The sequence below is a fragment of the Gordionus sp. m RMFG-2023 genome, chromosome 3 (genome assembly GCF_954871325.1).
Source record: "Gordionus sp. m RMFG-2023 chromosome 3, tfGorSpeb1-WG-v2, whole genome shotgun sequence".
Taxonomy (NCBI): domain Eukaryota; kingdom Metazoa; phylum Nematomorpha; class Gordioida; order Chordodea; family Parachordodidae; genus Gordionus; species Gordionus sp. m RMFG-2023.
The window spans coordinates 12514696-12533271 of NC_088777.1; the positions used below are offsets into that span (position 1 = coordinate 12514696).

The 18576-nt window shown below is 28.4% G+C and overlaps 1 protein-coding gene across 1 annotated transcript in view; it reads left to right on the forward strand.

The window, feature by feature from the left end:
• LOC135927475 (DNA-directed RNA polymerase I subunit RPA2-like) overlaps window positions 1–18576 on the forward strand; it is a 33449-nt gene that overhangs the window by 13634 nt on the left and 1239 nt on the right. The window contains exons 13-22 of the mRNA XM_065463471.1: window positions 2638–2922; window positions 3215–3403; window positions 6035–6226; window positions 6408–6491; window positions 10879–11085; window positions 12812–13153; window positions 13487–13678; window positions 14571–14727; window positions 15639–15764; window positions 18341–18468. Of these exons, the coding sequence (XP_065319543.1) occupies window positions 2638–2922; window positions 3215–3403; window positions 6035–6226; window positions 6408–6491; window positions 10879–11085; window positions 12812–13153; window positions 13487–13678; window positions 14571–14727; window positions 15639–15764; window positions 18341–18468 (1902 nt within the window). The remainder of the gene's footprint in view (window positions 1–2637; window positions 2923–3214; window positions 3404–6034; window positions 6227–6407; window positions 6492–10878; window positions 11086–12811; window positions 13154–13486; window positions 13679–14570; window positions 14728–15638; window positions 15765–18340; window positions 18469–18576) is intronic.

Consider the following 18576-nt stretch of genomic DNA (forward strand, 5'->3'; position numbering starts at 1 on the left):
TTCACGCATAGACACAGCCACGCAATCTCCAGCCGATATAGGGATATAGTCCAACAAATGCTGGCAGCTGATGTCATTATAGAAACTGACTCAACACAATTATGCTCGCCCCTATACATAATTCCTAAAGCCAACGGATCCCCAAGAGTCATTAGCGACTTTTCAGAAACATCTAAAAAATTTCTGCACTATCCATTTAAACTAAAATCCATCCCACTTATGTCGGTCAATCTTCACAAGGCAAAATTTGCTTGCAAAATAGACATCAAATCAGCCTTTTTCTCAATTCCGTTGGCACACCAGGTCAGAAAGTTCTTTGGATTTAAAATCGATAATGTATATTATGCCTACAAAGTGTTACCAATGGGAGCTTCTTTTAGCCCATACTGCTTACAATCGATTATTTTAGATGCCTGTGCAAAAATGGTTAGAAAAGCATATTACAACGTCTACCTAGATAATATTCTGATTTATGGAGAATCCGAATTCGACGTAAAATGGTCCACAAGGTCCCTTCGGTGCACCCTCGAAGGATGGGGCCTTGAGATATCGACCGAAAAGTCAGTACTAGATCCCACGCCGCATATAACTTACCTCGGTCTCCCTATCGATCTACAAAACAAAACCTTAAGCGCTGACAATAACACCTGAAGAAGACTACCTGAAGTTGTTCATCCGTGAAGGTCACATGTGTGTTAACGTTGGCTATTCCGTTGAGAATACCCGGTAAGTTAGGCACGGCTGTGGACCCCACCTGGGGCATACCAGAATCACCACCGTCACTGAAGATAGAGTCGACAAGACCGGAGATGATGGAAGCTTCTTCGGAGGCTCCACTGCTGCTTGAATTCCATGATGCTGTAGATGCATTGGGAATCCACCATTCAGGAATACCTGAATCTTCTGATAGGAAGGATGGAGTATCGGACTCCGGGGCAGCAGGTTGACCAGCAGGCGTTAGTTCGGGTAAGGACGGAATGTTATTATTATTGTTATTTTCATCGTCCGAACTGATGCCTTCGTCAGGTGAGAAAAGCTGATGCCTCAATTCCCTTAGGTAACGATTTACCATTTTTAGCCAGTCTGGGAATTGCGCTGTCTCATCTCTTCGGACCGGTGATCCGTAGTCCGGGAACATGACTTCCGTTTGATCATGTAATGGTGGCCCTAAAAAGGGCCTTTGGGTATTAGGGGGGGGGAAGTAGGAAGAGAAGAAGAAGGAAGAGAAAGGACGTTATTGGAAGGACTGGGGTATTTATTTCCTTTTCTTACCCTGTGAGGAGGTCGCCTCCTTCCTGATTGGTCTCCTTTGGTATGACGTTGTGGGCCCCCCACGGGCCCTTGCTCGAAAGGGCTCTTTTGCTAGCTTGATCTCCTCGGAATCAAGGAATTTCTCTTGATATGACATGTCGTTTAGCCGCGCGGTGTCCCAGCCCCAGTGAATCGCGAGGCCTAGGATTCTGACTCTTTTAGTCCTTGAGTCTACTATTCCAGGCTCTGTGTTGATGGTGATCTGGTCCACGACCTCTTTTATATGTTTGAGCTCATGTCTGTCACGTTCACTGGCTTTACATCTGGGTTCAAGGAGGTCGATGCAGACTCCGGCCCAATTTCTATGCAGTTTGGCCACTTTTTCCTCGATGGTGAGCAGAGCGGGCGGCGGTCTTGCTGGCGTTTGTTGGACCGGCAATTGTAGAACTGGAGATTGCGGCCTGCTCCTATTTGGCGGGATATAGGGCGTAGATGTCATGTTGCTTCTGTTCGATGGTGATCTCTCGCGGCGCGCTCCTTCAATTGCTTGCATGCGTGTCGACATGTTTTGCATTTGCTGAGAGATGGCTTGAATGGCCTGAGTGATTGATGCCATGTTATCTGTAGCTACTGATAACGAATTGTCGGGAGTAAGGAGATTGTCTGGGGGCTGACTACTCCCTGCAATATCTTGATTTCGCGTTACAACCATAATTTTAGGTAATGTATTATATAAAGAAAAACGAATTTTTCCGCGATAAGATATAATATACTGGCCCGGATTAAAATTTTTATTTCATTTTTAAGTCCACACTGGCACGTATTTAATTCATTTTGTACATTTTACGGCTTACTCGTAATATTTTGAATAATTTTGACTGAATTTTACATATTGTTTCAAAAGGAAAGGAAAATGTAAACAGTATGTGATTTTTTTTTAAACACTTCATTATAAGATTTTTTAACATTTTCTCTCTTAATAATTGATATAATTTTAAAAAATTTTAAAACTTGGCACAGACAAAATTTTTAAAATTCGGCCCCGATTTTTAATCATTTTTAATTCACACCCGAATTTTTAAAGTTGTGTTATTTTTTAGGCCGGGTTTGCAGATCTCTGATCTTTATCGTTGAAAAGACTTTGGCCATTAATCAAATAATAATATTAATTAGGTTAAGAAATGCTATTAATGAAGTGAGAATTATGCTAATTATTAGGTTCTTAATCATATTAATTAGGTTAAAAATGGTGTTAATTGGTCCGAAATATTAACTAGGTTGCAAATCCTATTTAATTAGGTTGAAAATTCCCTCTACTAAATAATATTTATCGTGATGCAATTAAGTTAAAAATACAATTATATAAAATGTTTATATATTTGCCAGGTAGTAAGCTCTCCTACTTATTTCAAGTCATCTCACTCATCTCTTTTCGATGAAAATGATAGGAAAAAATATGTCAAATTCGAAATCGAGCATAGTAATAATTCTCCTCACAATGATTCTCGGGAACAAGGTGCCACATCACCTATTTTGACTTACGAAGAGTTCGACTCTCGCTGTACCATCGCGGTGAAAAACGTTATGTTTGTCAAAAGAGAAAAGAAGGAAAAGGATTTCTCACCATTTCCCTTCTCTACCGGTAAATGCAAGACACCCGAAGATTCCTTGGTATAATTATTATTAAATGGCGGGAATAGATTTTCCATTAATAAATGAAAACGTTTTAAAATTAAAAAATAAAGATGACTAAATTTTATTAAAGAGGAGCTAATAATTTGTAATTTAAAAAAATTACGCGATAATAAAAATCGAAGAAGTTTAAGATTTGACGAAAAAAATTAAAATCACCCTATAAATTATCGCGAAATCGAGCTCGAAATAAAATACAAAGAATGAAAGGAAATAAAAAGGAAAGAAAAGAGGTTAAAACTATATACATATTCACATATAATATGAATAGGGTCCCGAATATCATTACCCACTGTTCCTAAACGGAAGAATGATGGGATGGGTGCCGGAACAGCTGGCTTCTTGTTTGGAAGAACGTTTGAGATATTCGAAAAGCATGTCTACCGATACATTCGATACAAATTTATGTGGGGAATCAAATGATAGTGTTAAAAAACAACATCATCAAAGCCTTATAGAAGTTTTTTTTTATAATTTTTTTTTAAAGATTTATGAATATAGAACAAAATTTTGGTTCTATATAAATTTTACCTTTAACCTATCGGAATATCGCATTATATTGCTAATATTTAATGAGAGAATTCGTCATTAGGCGACATTTTTTTAAGGGAAGGGGAGGCGGGTTTAGTTTTTTTAAGATTTTCACAAGGATCGATTATAAGAAACATAAAAATTTATATATATAAAAGTGATATAGTCCTAGCCCTACTAATTTAAATAGATAATTAATTTTTTTTATTGATTTTTATAAAAGATCTTTGATCAATATCCGCCATTTTTGGAAAAATATTTTTTCATGGGTTCCTTTTTATGTATATCCACCATTTTTGCCAAAATGTTTTTCCATGCAATCTTTTTAGCTCTTTTTAATGGTTTTACATTTTCAAGCAAGCGTGGAGCATCATACCATTTCTATGCCATGTTAGATTCTGTAGCATCTGTTGAATTTGTCTATATTCTCGTTTCCTTGAGATTTGAAATTTTCCATTTTAATTTCCAATACCTATTTATTGGCTTGATTTTGTAAATACCGTACTGCTTGAACAAAACGCGTTAATTATAAATCTCAGCTCTCTTTGCTTTTTTTTTATTTGTAGAAAACGATATGGTTGAAAAGTTAGGCTTGTTTTTCTCGCTGAAAAAACGATTTGTTTGGAAATGGCCTTAGGCATTTTATATATAGTTTAATCAATTTTGTAGATGTCCATGAAGACCTCTGCGACACTCAAACCAAAATTATTCAAATAGGGTATTAATTGAATTGTGAATTTTATAGACTTAAAAGTAAAGGGGTGACTAAAATATACTTTTTTTATTTGTAGTTTTATTGATAAGTCAGTTAGTTTATTATTTTATCTGAATTTTAATAATTTATAATATTAATAATAAAATAATTAATATATTTCTGTTATTAAATTAAAACTGTTTAAATATTTATTATTGCATTTCTATTTAAAAAAAAACAGCGCAAATAATTTGTTCTTTATATTATTTATCTCTTACTAGACTTAATTCAACTTTAATAATATATAAAATAAAAAAATTTAATAGATTCTTTTCAAAAATGAGAGAAAGAGCACATTTAGGGGGGTGTTTCAAAATCTAACAACCTATAAAAATGGCTAAAAAAGATCCCTTGGAAAAATATTTTGACAAAAGTGGATATTGATAATGATCCCAAAGAATATGAAACTTACCACATGCAGTGAATTTAAGGAACTAATTGAAATAAATTCTAAGACTATCATTTTGTAATTATATACTTAATATTATATTGCAAAACATATAGTATCGTGCAGGGATTTCTACGCCCTTCTAAGCCACGTCTTTATAAAGTAACTTGTAACGTTACTCTTACTAGTTAATTTTGAAATTTAATTCTAACCAGTAGGTAGTTTCTTTTTAAATTATGTAATATTGATCGTAGCTAGTTACCTTTTTAAGGATGTTCTATTTATTTTTAGTACAACTAATCCATCTACAAACAACGTTTGTTGAAATTTTGAAATTTAAGGTTTAATAAATTTTTTTTATAGTTTTACCCATAAATCTATAACAGCTTTTTACTCTTAATGTACTATCATCTGCAAGGTTCTATCTCAAAAATCACTTTTTTACCTTCAAAAAAAGGTATAGCATATAATAAATTCTTTAAAAGAATGAATTTATCATAGTTTAAGTATAATATCTAAAATTAAAAAAATAAATTTGTCCACCTGAAGAATGGATAGAGTGCACAAGAACTCTATAATAATCATTTAGCGATATATATGTATATAGTACTAAAGTTTTAATATTATACTAAAAAAAATATGAATTTATTTATAATTATTTATTATTTTAATAAGATAAAATATTATCTTATTTCTTAATTTTCACTTGAATATTAATTGATTTAGCTGGTGAAGATGAGATCAAAAGTAAGAGTGTAATTATCGTTCATACTATCCTTCTTTTGATCAATAGCATTGATGAGAGGGAGCGCATAAGAAGTCTGGAGAGCCTTGAAAATGTTTTTTTTAGATATGGTCTTTTTTGTCGTTACAAATGGTTGAATTGCTTTTATTTTGTGCGAATTCTAGTTAAGATTTCTATTTTTTTAAGTATTTTTATAGATAGACTTCTAAAATTTTTTATAAATTGTGTCACATTATTAATATAGTAAAATGATAACTATGTTCACTTCAAATCATATCAGACCCCATTTAATCGTTAATAAATAAAAATAAGAATATATGTTATGTTTCTCTTTTTGGAAAAAAAGCTAATTTTTTGTAAAAAAAAATGGCCTTACGTGGAGGAATAGGAAATATGTATATTACTTTTTGAGATGTGTGCAAAATATTCGTTTTAAAAATAAATTTTTTAAGCTAAATAATTGAATACACTGTTAATGAAAAAGTTTAGGAAAAGGAATTTGATAGTTGTTTATTTGAGCATGTCAATATTATTAGTTACGTCCCTTTAAAGAAAAACAAAGAAACATATTTTGAATTGCTATACTGTTACAAGCACTAAATCTTGATATTTTGGGTTTACGGCTAATATTTAGTTATTTATATACATTTCGTCTAATAAATTATTCCTATAGTTACCGCCCAACTTAGAGATAGTCTTCATCCCGAACCTTGAAATAAACGGACAATACCCGGGGTTTTTCCTCTTCTCCACTTTTTCGCGTATGGTGAGGCCGATCAAAAATTTGCGAACCCTAAGAATGGAGTACATCGGGTCTTTTGAACAAATTTACTTGCATATCGCTATCCAGGATTCCGAGATTAAAGTTTGGTAGAGGGAAAACGAAAGGAATATGAAGAGAGAAAAAAAAATAGTCGGAAATTAAAAAGAATGAAAAGATTAAATAATAAGATAAATGAAAATGATTGGATTCAATTAATAACAGAAGAAAATCATATTGTAATTAGTACAATACATATTTTTAGTAATATTATTTTTAATTATAGGAGGAAACACGTCACCAGGAACTTTGCCAAACTGCCTTCTTGAGCATAACGGCAAATCTCATTCCTTTCTCCGATTTTAATCAAGTTAAATAAACAAAATATTATAATACCCCTCCCTGTTTATTTTAGTCGGCTTAGGCTGCGGACTACAGCAGTCTTTACTCATTTTCTTATTTTACGAGGCGACCAATTTTAATAAATGGCGATCTTATTTTCGGAATGACATAAGATGGGATTTTTTTTTTAAAAAAAAATTTATTTTAAAGATCTTATTAAATATAATAATAACGCAAATTATAGTTTTCAAAACTTACCTTCAAAATTTTATATAAAGGAATAAGAAATTAAATGGTAAGTTGATAAATTATTATTTTATATTCTTAATTATCCACAAAAATTATGACTTTTTTTTCTCTTAAAAATAAGGACTTTTTTCTCTTGATCTCTGAAAATTAAGTTTTGATGTCCTTTACTGTCAACCGGAGTGTTGCAATAAGTGCATAAATGTGGTGTGGCCATATTGCACTTTCTATCTCTATGCTATATGCCAGACAATATTTACAATATCTCAATTAAATCCCCCCCCCCCCCCCCCCACGTTTTTATTTATTTTAGTACATATAATAGTACTTTTAAACTTGAAAAAAATGTGGTTAAAAATGCTAAAACAGAATTTGTCATCAAATTTTATCTATCTATTTTGATTTCTATGTATACATAATATATAATAGTAAAAGAAAAGCAATTTGAAAATAAATACGCCCAATACCAAGGGGAACATTTTGCTAGTAGTGAGATTAAGCAGTGATATAATACAAGAATTAGTCATTTTACAAGGTGCTGATGATCAAAATATGGGTAATATAAATTTCAAAAGTAAAGCTATTTAATCGCAAGGAGCAGTAACTTTTATAAGAAACAATAAGATTTTAGCATCAAGATGGTGGATTTGCCTTTGCCCAAAGAAAAGTAGCATTTTACTAACAATTTCTAGTTCTACTTCACCTTCAGAAAGAAATTGGTCGATTTGGGTAAATATTCATAATAAACAAAAATTGATTGAAGACCTCGATAACGGGATTGATTTAAAAAAATGATAATATTGAATATGAATAAGAACAAGAACAAGATTCTGCTATGGAGAGCAGAACCTTAATTATAAATAGAATGACAATGAATTTTAAAAAATATAATAAAATTAATAGTAGAGATTCCATTTTACTATTATATGCAAAATAGTTAATATTGTCTTAAAAACATTTACTGAGTTTAACATGTCAAATACACCATTCTGAAAAAATTTTTCATTTAATAAGAACCCATGAGGGCATACTGGTAAGCAGCTTCAACTTTTATTCACAAGTTGACTATAAATATTATATATCTTTATAGAAAAAAGATATTATTTTTAAAGAAAAGTTTCTAATTTTTATTTTAAAAATATATTTCTAAAAATGATTATATTAATTTAATTGACATATTTTAATTATAATCAAAAAAATAATACTAAAATTCTTTTTATATTTTATTAATTCGGCTACAAAAGTGATTGAAGCACTAACCTCTACTAACTAAGCACTAAAGAATGATATAAGTTTCATCGTTAGTGCTTCCAAAAGTTCGGCCATCTTCACGCCTAAATCGTGACGTCAATTTAGCTAATATCTTTTTTTCCATATGGCGGTTAACTAAATTAATAACGGAATTTAAATGCATTAATTAAGCACTAAATAATGGCGAAAACCGGATGTTTAATACTACTCTAGTTTTTGTTTTGGCACATCGCCAATATTTGTTTATTTTTGTTTTTTTCGCCAATAATTTTTTATTCTTAATTCGGCTACAAAAGTGATTTAAGCACTAACCTCTACTAACTAAGCACTAAAGAATGATATAAGTTTCATCGTTAGTGCTTTCAATCAACTTTTAAGCGTGAAGTTGGCACAAATTTTTATTTTTGCTTATAACTTTTTTCCCTTAAATTCGGCTACTATACGGATTGAAGCACTAACGAAGCACTAAAAAATGACATATGATTCATCGTAAGTGCTTCCAAATGTTCGGCCAACTTCACGGAGCTCGATAGAACGTTTATTTAATCTAGGGATATTTATGGCGAGGAACAGGTGCGTCTTTTAGAAAATTTATTATACCTGAATTTTATGAAAAATAATCTGTGCAAATATATATTTTATTTCGGTATAAATATATTCTATTCTCCTTTATTATTTTTTTAGTGTAATTATTTTGATCGTAAAATTATTGTAAATATTAAAGTAACTTATAATGTAATAGTTAATTTAGAAATAGGTTTTTAAGAATTTCAAAAAATAACTTACCACTAATAATAGTATGTTTAAAATATGGCTTCCGATATAATCGGAATTGTAACAGATCTTATTTAAAAAATTAATCCGATTTTGAAAATATTAACATGATTAAATATATTTTATACATTTTTATAAAAAAATGATGACTTATTTGTTATATTTTATAAGATGAACAGAAGTTTGAAAAACAATCTTCAGAAATTTTTTTAACTCATAATTTTAAACAAAAAATTTTTGAAGATCACAAAAAAGACTTTTTTCTTTAGAAGATGATCTTAATCTAAGTGGTTTAGTCATAAGAATAATATTTATTTCTTTATTCGCAAAAAACTATTTCATTTTTTAAAATAATATATATTATATTTTAAATTGTCCATCTATAACTTTTTTTTTGAAGCATATATATATTATATTTTTTATAGGTTAAAATAATTTTAAAACAAATAAAAAAATTAAATTCAGTCCAAAGATTTAATAATTTTTTTATATATTTTTACTTTGTCCACACCCCTCCTTCGCCTTTTCCCATTTAAATTTTTTTAAGACGAATAAAAACAATAAAACTACTCTGACAAATTTGTTTTTACCTTTTTTTGAATATTATAATGCAATTATTTAGTTTTTTTTATTGAGATTAGGTCCTTTTTCTATCTCTTTAAAAGTATTTTATATAATCACTATATTTGTAAAAACAAACTATGTGCATAGGGTCAAAATTTAAAGCCCTGCCCGGATTAAAGAATATTTTTTTCAGGCCAGACTAGAGCTCTGCTAGTCGTCTCAGTCTGGCACGGGACTAAAAATTTTAAAGTATTTTGGGCTAAATATTTAAAAGTTCATAAAAATATAATCATAAAATTATGTTTTCTTTATTTTATCAAATTAAAGTGATAATTATTATTTATTTGAAAATGCTTTTAGTTATATATTTTTTAATTAAAAATTTCAGGGCAACCAGGCTATGACTAAGAATTTTTGGCCAGGCCTTGATTTTTAAAGTTTCTTTATTTAAAATCAGATTTTTTTGACCAAAATTTTGAACAAAAAATCTTTTTAAGATCATAAAATGAAGATAAAAAAATAGTTATGCATAAAAATCACAAAAGATTTTTAAGTAATTGGAATTTTAGGTAAAATTTGACCAAAAATTCTTTTTGAAGCATTCTTAAAAAATCTTGATTTTAGTAATTTTTAGATATCAAAAATTATTTATTTTTTTTATTTTGAAGAGTACTTCCCACTTTGTTTAAAGTAATTATAACATTATTTTGTAAATAATTTCAATGGGTATTGAATATGAATTTTAAACTACCCATTGTAGGATTTTTCAGCTGATTAATTGATATAATTTAAATTTTAAAAATTGGCCGAAAAAATTTATCATCAATTCACTTTTGATTTGTAATATTTTTTCCAGGTCAGGATTTTTAAAATTTTACGGCTAACTGAGGGCTAGGTTAGATTGTATTTTTTTTAAAATTTTTGCAAATAATCAGGAGTTGATGATGCTAATTAGATTTTAGAATTTATCAATGTTTTTTTAAACTGATTACTCTGATAGCATAATTCTTAAAAATTTTTTGTAGAATATACAAACTTCTTCGACAAATATTTGTAGAAATTTCGCCATATCAGCGGTCCTCTTTTACATGTTCACCGTAGATTAGATACTAATATTGCCCGTTTTTATTGGAAGAATGGACATGCATGTCATTAAGAAATATGTTGTTTATTTCTAATGTTGTGGATAAGATCTTTATATTTGATTTTGTTGTATTTCGAGCATCTCCACCGAATAGTGTTAATACCTTTTTTATATAAAAAAAACCTAAAAATGCCCCTCATATTTAAATTTTTTTTTCTCTTTAGATTCCTTATTTTAATTTTCTAATTAAAGAAGAGAAAATTTGAAGGTTAATTTTTCGTGGCCATTTTCCCGATTACCTCTAATAAAAAATGATTTTTGCAGACAAATTTTTTTTTCCTAGTAGTGACCAATGGCCATTTGGTATAGGAAAAAAAATATTAATATCAATTTTAAAACCTTATTTTCTCATTTTAGAAAAGGCAAGTAGATCCAACATTCAAGCGCCGAAAGGATTAAATATTTCAATAAAAAATTATTTTATACCTATTTTTAGAGTCCCAGAAACATGTATCAATGTCAAATGTGTAAACAAACCATGGGGACAACCCATTATACCCTGCCTTTCAGGGCCGAAAATAAGTCTTACAGACTTCAGACGCCCCAAGCTCCACTGGTTAAACCTATAAAAGCTCACTCTATACATCATATCGATGATTACCCGTCTGGGACCAACGCGATTGTCGCTGTTCTTGCATATACCGTAATAATAAATGAGTATATAAAGGGGTTTTCTCCTTATTTTCACCTAGAAACAACGATCACTAATACAATTTTAATTTTTTTTTATATAATTACTACTTATAAATTTATTTAATTGGATAGAAAACAGTTGGTATCTTCTAAAAATAATTAATAAGTCTTTTTTTTTAAAAAATGTATTTTTAATTTTTTAGACATGGACAAATTTGCCTTATATTTTTTTAGAAAGTTTATCTTTTTTTTTCCTGAATATGGGCCTTAAAAGAACGACCTATATAATTATTTTCTTTTCTAAATAGTCCATGTTTATGTCTTAATCTTAATTAACGCTAAAAGTTAATATATTTATTTTTGTTTGTGTGGGGAAAAAGTATGAATTGAAAATTTGGAATACTTGCATAATTAGATAAAGCTTGAAAGGCAAGTATCCAAACCGAAGCTGAACCGTAAACTGGCATTACTATTTACCAAACCTTAACCGTTCAAGATGTTGCCACCTAAACTTGAACCGAGCTTCAGAAAAAGTCTGGGAACTGGTATGGACCTTTTGCTAACTCTTTTAAAGATTTATTATTTTCCAAATTTGGAATCATATGATTATCATTTAAATTGATTTAAATAGTTAAAATGCTCCCTAACATCGGATAACAAAATCGCTAAACTAATTGGATAATCCTGCATTCACAGTTAGCATTCGCGCTAATTGTAAATAGGTGCTGATAATATTATCTTATAAGTCAGATTAGACAGATTAAGTGTATCACCTCTGTAATACCCTTTACTTTCTTTAATATAATTGAATCGGTTATATCTTATTATTTTCACATTAAAAAGAAGCTAATTCAAATTATTTACTTCTCCAAAACGCCAATAATATAACTAACTAGAATTTACTCATGGACATAAATAACGTACACCGCCACGATAATTATTTAAACAAAATCAATATACATCATAAAAATATATGTAAATAACTAATAAAAAAGTGTTCCTAGAGAAAATAATATAAAAATAAACAAATTTTTTAATCCTCCCGCCTATTGTTATTCTTTTTGGCACTCTCCCGCTAAAAACGCCATTTCTCTCTTTCTTTCTCTCTTTCCCTCCTCCCTCCCTCTTTCTTTCTTTCTTTTTATTTATTTATTTCTATCTTTAAATACAAAGATAACTATCGATATTTCTGACAAGTGATGAGTCCTAAAATTTATGACGAATTGTCTTAATAAAGTACGAGGGATTTTTTTTGTAAAAGATAAGAGTTGAGATTCGCGTGAACACTAAAAAAATATAATTCCACTTTTTTTTTATCATTAAAGATTTAGGATTTATATAAATTTCTATATTATCATATACAACCATTTTTATTATTAATTGACCCTACCAATACAAAATAATTAAGATTAAGGATAAAATTCAGACAAAAGAAAATAGATATCGGATCCGATTTAGACCTGATCTATATCGGTGATCGGTAAATTTTTGTAAAAAATGTTCATTCAAAACGGTAAAAAAAATAATAGGGATATTGACATATTTTGAAATTATTCATTTTTTTTTATCTATTGTGTTTTTATCTATTGTGTTTTTATCTATTGTGTTTTAAATGAAGCGATATAAAATTTTGCTTGAAAACAACAAAAAACCCTGTAAAATCACTTTTTGTTTACTTTTTTAAATATTAGTTCTTAAAAGAAGAAATACATATATTTTTTGAATGGGCGTTCTAGGGTTATGATATGGAGGACGCCATGGTTATAAATAAGCATAGCGAGGAACGAGGTTTTGCCCATGGCTACACTTATAAAACGGACATTTTAAACGTTTCCGACATTGTAACGGATACCTTAATGAGTGTTAAAGAATCAAGAGAATCGGCTGACATGACCACCGGATCCTTGGCACATGAAGAAACCCTGCATATCAAGGCTAAGCATAAGGAATGTTTGTACAGTTTCGGCTTCGACCCACATAATTGCATCAATTATAGTGCCTCCAAGGAATCTAATATCGATATGTCATTTCCTATAGACCCCGACGGCCTACCTTACATAGGGGCTATTATTAGTGAGGTAGGAATTACTCCATTTTACCAATCTGTTTCATTTATACACAGTCACATTTTATAAAATATACCCCATATTATTTAAAGTTTAAAAATTATTTTGATGATACTTATATCATTAAAAATTCGTAGAAATAATGAACCCCTAAGTAAAGGTGTTAATTTCCCAAGGGGTAGGGACTTTGGAACAAAGGTAATTGAATGGGGATTTTTAGGTGGTAAAGCTGGAATAGGTTGAGACATAGGTTATTTAAAATTTAAAACTCAAATGTATTTTCCTTAAATTCATGATTTATTGCATATGGGAATAATATTTAAAAAAAAAATTTTTTTATCAAAGGGAACACCCTATTACAGCTATATTAACACTTTGACGGGTAAATGCAAGGTAATCAGACACAAAGGTTCCGAAACCTTTACAGTCGATAGGGTATATATTATGGGACAAAAAGCCGAATTCTCTAACAAAGATGGCGGTGAGATAATGGATAGTGGGGGCATCAAAAAGGCTCTAATATATATTAGGATCAGGGTATAAAAATAAAATTTAAAAAGGGCTTATTAATTTTATATCAATATAGCTTCTATATATCTTTTTAAGTTTCAATACCATTACTATTATTTAATAATAAATTCATTCATTCACCGATCATCAGACAAATAATTGCATGGTATTATTTATTTTTTCAAAAGTAAAACAACTTATATATTATTATAAGTTGAGGAATTAGAAATGATAAGTTTAATGAAGGTAAAATAGTCATGCAAAATCGCTCTATTTGAGCCGATTTTTAAAAACCGATAACTCAATATTTTAGTCTGAAAAATATTGTCTAAGCCTCGAGATTTCATTAATAGATGTCCAAACTAGTGATTTGCATCGCGCCTGATTTTTCAAACCCGGCCCGGCCCGAAATTTTTTTAAAAAATTTGACCAGCCCGATCCCGAATGATTTTTTTTTATTTGTCTCGAAAAGCCCGATCTAAAATAAAAATTTGTCCGCCCGGTCCGGCACGATATTTAAATATAAAAAAATTTAATTTTATTGTAAAAAAAATATTAGCACAAAAATCAATTTATTTAGCAAAATATAATTATATCATATTTAAGAAATTGTTTTTAAAAATTAAATCCGGGTACGGGTCGGGTCGGCCCTTGATTTGCAGATCTCTAGTCGCTATCTATGAACAAAATATTCAGGCTTGCGTAATATTTTTCTTATACTGGTTTAGCCGTCTTTAAAAATCGGTTCAAGTGGAGCGTTTTCGCATCACTAGAAGGGAAGAATTAGGTACAATAAAAAAAATTTACAGGAGGTAATTAAATAAAAAACATATAAATATAAAGAATAAATAAAATAAAGATTGAAATTAAAATGAAGGAATTTAAGTGTAAAAATTTCTTTATATTTTTTTCATCACAGAGAAATCCCAGTATAGGTGACAAATTCGCCTCCCGCCAGGGCCAAAAGGGTATCTGCAGCTTCAAAATTCGCCACGAAAATTTGCCCTTTACGGAAAGCGGTATAGTGCCTGATATTATATTCAACCCTCACGGGTTCCCTTCTAGAATGACCATAGGTATTTTCTATGACTTGAATTCTTTTAATTTTTTGGTATTGATTTTATTGAAAGTATTTTATTTTGAATTAATTCTTATAAGCCAATTATTTATTTATTAAAATGGGTAAACAAGTGTACTTTCAGTTTGATAATTTATAGGAGCCAATTCCTTATGAAAACTAAAAAATATTTGGGCATATTACAAACGCGGCATAACCAGGGTACCTTTGGAAATTTATCTGTTGTGTTCCTAAAAAATTAATTATCTTATTAATATGCAAATTTTATTCATTTAATTTGTATGATAAAAATCAATCAAATATGTGGATTCTCAATCTCTCGATTTTAAATGATTTACTGAGGGTTATTTTTAAAAATCTGATTTGACCGGAAATGTATTTCATCCCCTATAAATTTCAGGCAATTCCCGCCATAAACTTTTTTGTATTTTGTATTTTTAATTTATATGAAAAAATTTATTAAAACGGTAATATAAATTTAAAATATTTTCCATTATTTTTTTCCCCGAAATCGTTGTTCCTATTCCATGTTAAATGATTAAATTTATAAAGGGATTTTTCGATAATAGTGACCCTCTTCCCAGCAAAATTCTGGCTACGCTTAATGTTTGTATGCATCACTAGGAATGCCCATCGCATAACTTTCTGGGAAATGTGCTTCTTTGTGTGCTTTTATATACTACCTTTCGAACAATAAAAATAACTTAAATTTTTTTATATTACCTTCAACGAGCAATGGTTTCAATAAATGGCATGACATTTTTTTTATTTGTCATTTTTTTTTTCGATTTTTACATTTTTTATAATGTAACTTACAATTGTTAATATTTTATTTTAATACTAAACCACTTTATATTTTTCATTTCTCTTATATTATTTAATAAATTAAATAATAATCATTAAAACTAGGCATGATAATTGAATGCATGGCCGGGAAATCGGCTTCCCTAAACGGGGAAATATATGACGCGACTCCATTCACTTTTAACGAAAAAAGACAAGCTTCCCACCATTTTAGCCAGCTTCTAAGCGAAGGTAATTCCATACACTGTACATTTTCTAAATTGTCTTTTTTAATTTTATTAATCAAATTAGTTAAGTTGGTAAAATAATGGCACCTGATTATAATTACGGCTGTCGATTCGCAATTTTTTTATTTATCCGATCCGGTATTAAAAAAATTTTCTAAATAACTCTGATACTATAACTTAAAAAAAAACTTGTTAATGTTATTATTTTAATTATAGGCTTTTATATTTATTATTTTTATAGTTGTAATCAGAATATTCCCTTTATTATCTTCACCTCAAAAATAAATATTTCAAAACTATTTTAAAGTTTTCTTCTTAAATTCGGGTCATGATATTTGTTTATGCTAGAAGAGAATAAATTTAATTTTTTTTAAGAATTTATTTCATATAATATTAATCTCAATTTTACTGGAATGAATGTATAATCGAAATAAATTAAGATTAATCTCAGGATTATGATCATGCATATTTAATTCAATAAAAAGATTAATTTACAGTTATAATAAATATTTAATCTATTTGATAATAACCCAACTCAAGGGATTTGCAACTCAAAGAAATTTTTAAATTGGGTGAAATGTTATAATATAAGCATTAATTTATTTAATAATATTAAGATATTATTTAATTATATTTAAGTATCGTTTTTGATCATTTGTCAATGAACATAAAGATAATTTATTCATTTATTCAAATATGTTATTTAATTTACGTAACTTCGAAGAAATTATTATATTTTTGGATTGTTATAATATTTTGAAAATTCATCAGTATCTTATTAAAATAAAAATGATAATAAATTTAAATGATAGATATAAATTTAATTTACTCATTATGGGATCACCAAAATATAAAAAAATCTATCAAAGATATAGAATTTTTTTTTGCTTTATATAAATTTGATAAGGTAGAACTTATACTATACTAATTACCAAATGAAATACATGTATTGCTTCATATTTTTTATAAAAATCTTAATGATATGAAAATAAATATAATAAAATTAAAATTTTTTTTATGAAGTAAAACTTATGAGATTAAATGCTAAATATAAATCAAAGAAATAAATATAATTATAATAAAAATTATAATTAATCAAAATAATATAAAATATTAAAATAATAAAAAACATTATTCAAAAGTAGATAATTTTACAATTGATTAAAAATGGAAGAATTTACTACAAACAAAATATTGAGGAATAAAATTAAATTATATAAAAAAAGAATATATTGATGAAAATAAAATTAATATGAAATTATAAAATCTGAAGTTCATACATATAAAATTTTGATAATAACAGAATCCAAATTGTACTTTATGAATAAAATTATTGAACCAAAGATTTATGGTAAAGATTATAATATAATATTTGAATTGAGGATGAAAGGATTCATATTCAAAAATTCTTTGAGATTACTTCTGGATAAACATATTGAAATTATAAATAATTGATTAAAATATAAAACGCATAAATCATATTCTTATTTATTTATGGATTAATAATTACAGCTGCCACAATGATAGAAATACAAAGTGGAAGATTTGATGTTTGAAATAAATACATATTTTTTTATATAATAATCATATAATATAATAATCTTTTTCTCCTTATATGTATCTTACTTGAATAATGATATATAAAATGATAAAATATTAAGTGAGATATAAAGTTCTCGAGGTTACTTATATTGATTCATAACATAATGAATGAATATATAAATTATCTTCATAACTAAATAATATTTTAATATTATTAAATAAAAACAAGCATGTGGGATTAAAAGCTAGAGAGCTATGAATTAGAGTTAATGAAAGGTTTGAGAAATATGGGTTATTAATACTTGTCAAATCTAACAGGTCATGTGATTAAAAATAAATTCCTTGATACCTTAATCTATATATTTATAGAATGAAAAAAGGAACGAATCATTTTTACCTTCACTTATTCCTTTAAAAAATAAAAATAAACCTTTTTAAATTTATTTTTCATAGAAATGAGTGTACCAAAAATATAATAAATTATAGTTTATTATGCGATTACTTATGAAAATTGGATTGAATGGGTTTTTAAATGATATTCGACAGATCATATTTTTTTAAACAGATAATATAGGTGCCTATCCATTATATCGGACAGCCCTATATCAAAATAGCTGCTGGTATCAATCGAACATTAATTTCATTGAAGATTAACACTACCACATTATAATTTCACCATACATTTTTACGAGGCATTACAAAATATACCCTTAATGCCCCTTAATTTAAATCATGGAAATAATTATTTTCACATTGCCGCCTTATTTTACATTAATTACATGCCATAAATTACAATAATCACGTTAAAAATTATAATTTATTAATTATATCTTGAGGAATATGAAATTTTGTTTATATTGTTCCTATAGATGCCCCTACAGCTCGGGTCAACGGGCATGGACTTAATCCCATTAGGATCCTTGGAAAAATAAATATGCATTGGTGTATCACATGGGTGCCCACAGAGAGGGGGTGGGTACATATTTTTTTTTGTTAAAGCTTTTTAGAAAATTAGTAATTAAATTTTTTGGTCATTAGCTGGCTACGACTATTATGGAACGGAACTAATGTATTCCGGTGTAGAAGGAAGAATGCTAGAGGTCGATATTTTTATGGGAATCATTTACTATCAAAGATTGCGACATATGGTGGCCGATAAATATCAGGTTAATTATAATATAATTTTTATAGAAGAAACTAAAGGAGAAATTAAAAGGATGAACGAAAGAAAGAGGAGATAAATAAAAAATAAAAAAAATATAAGAGTAATAACG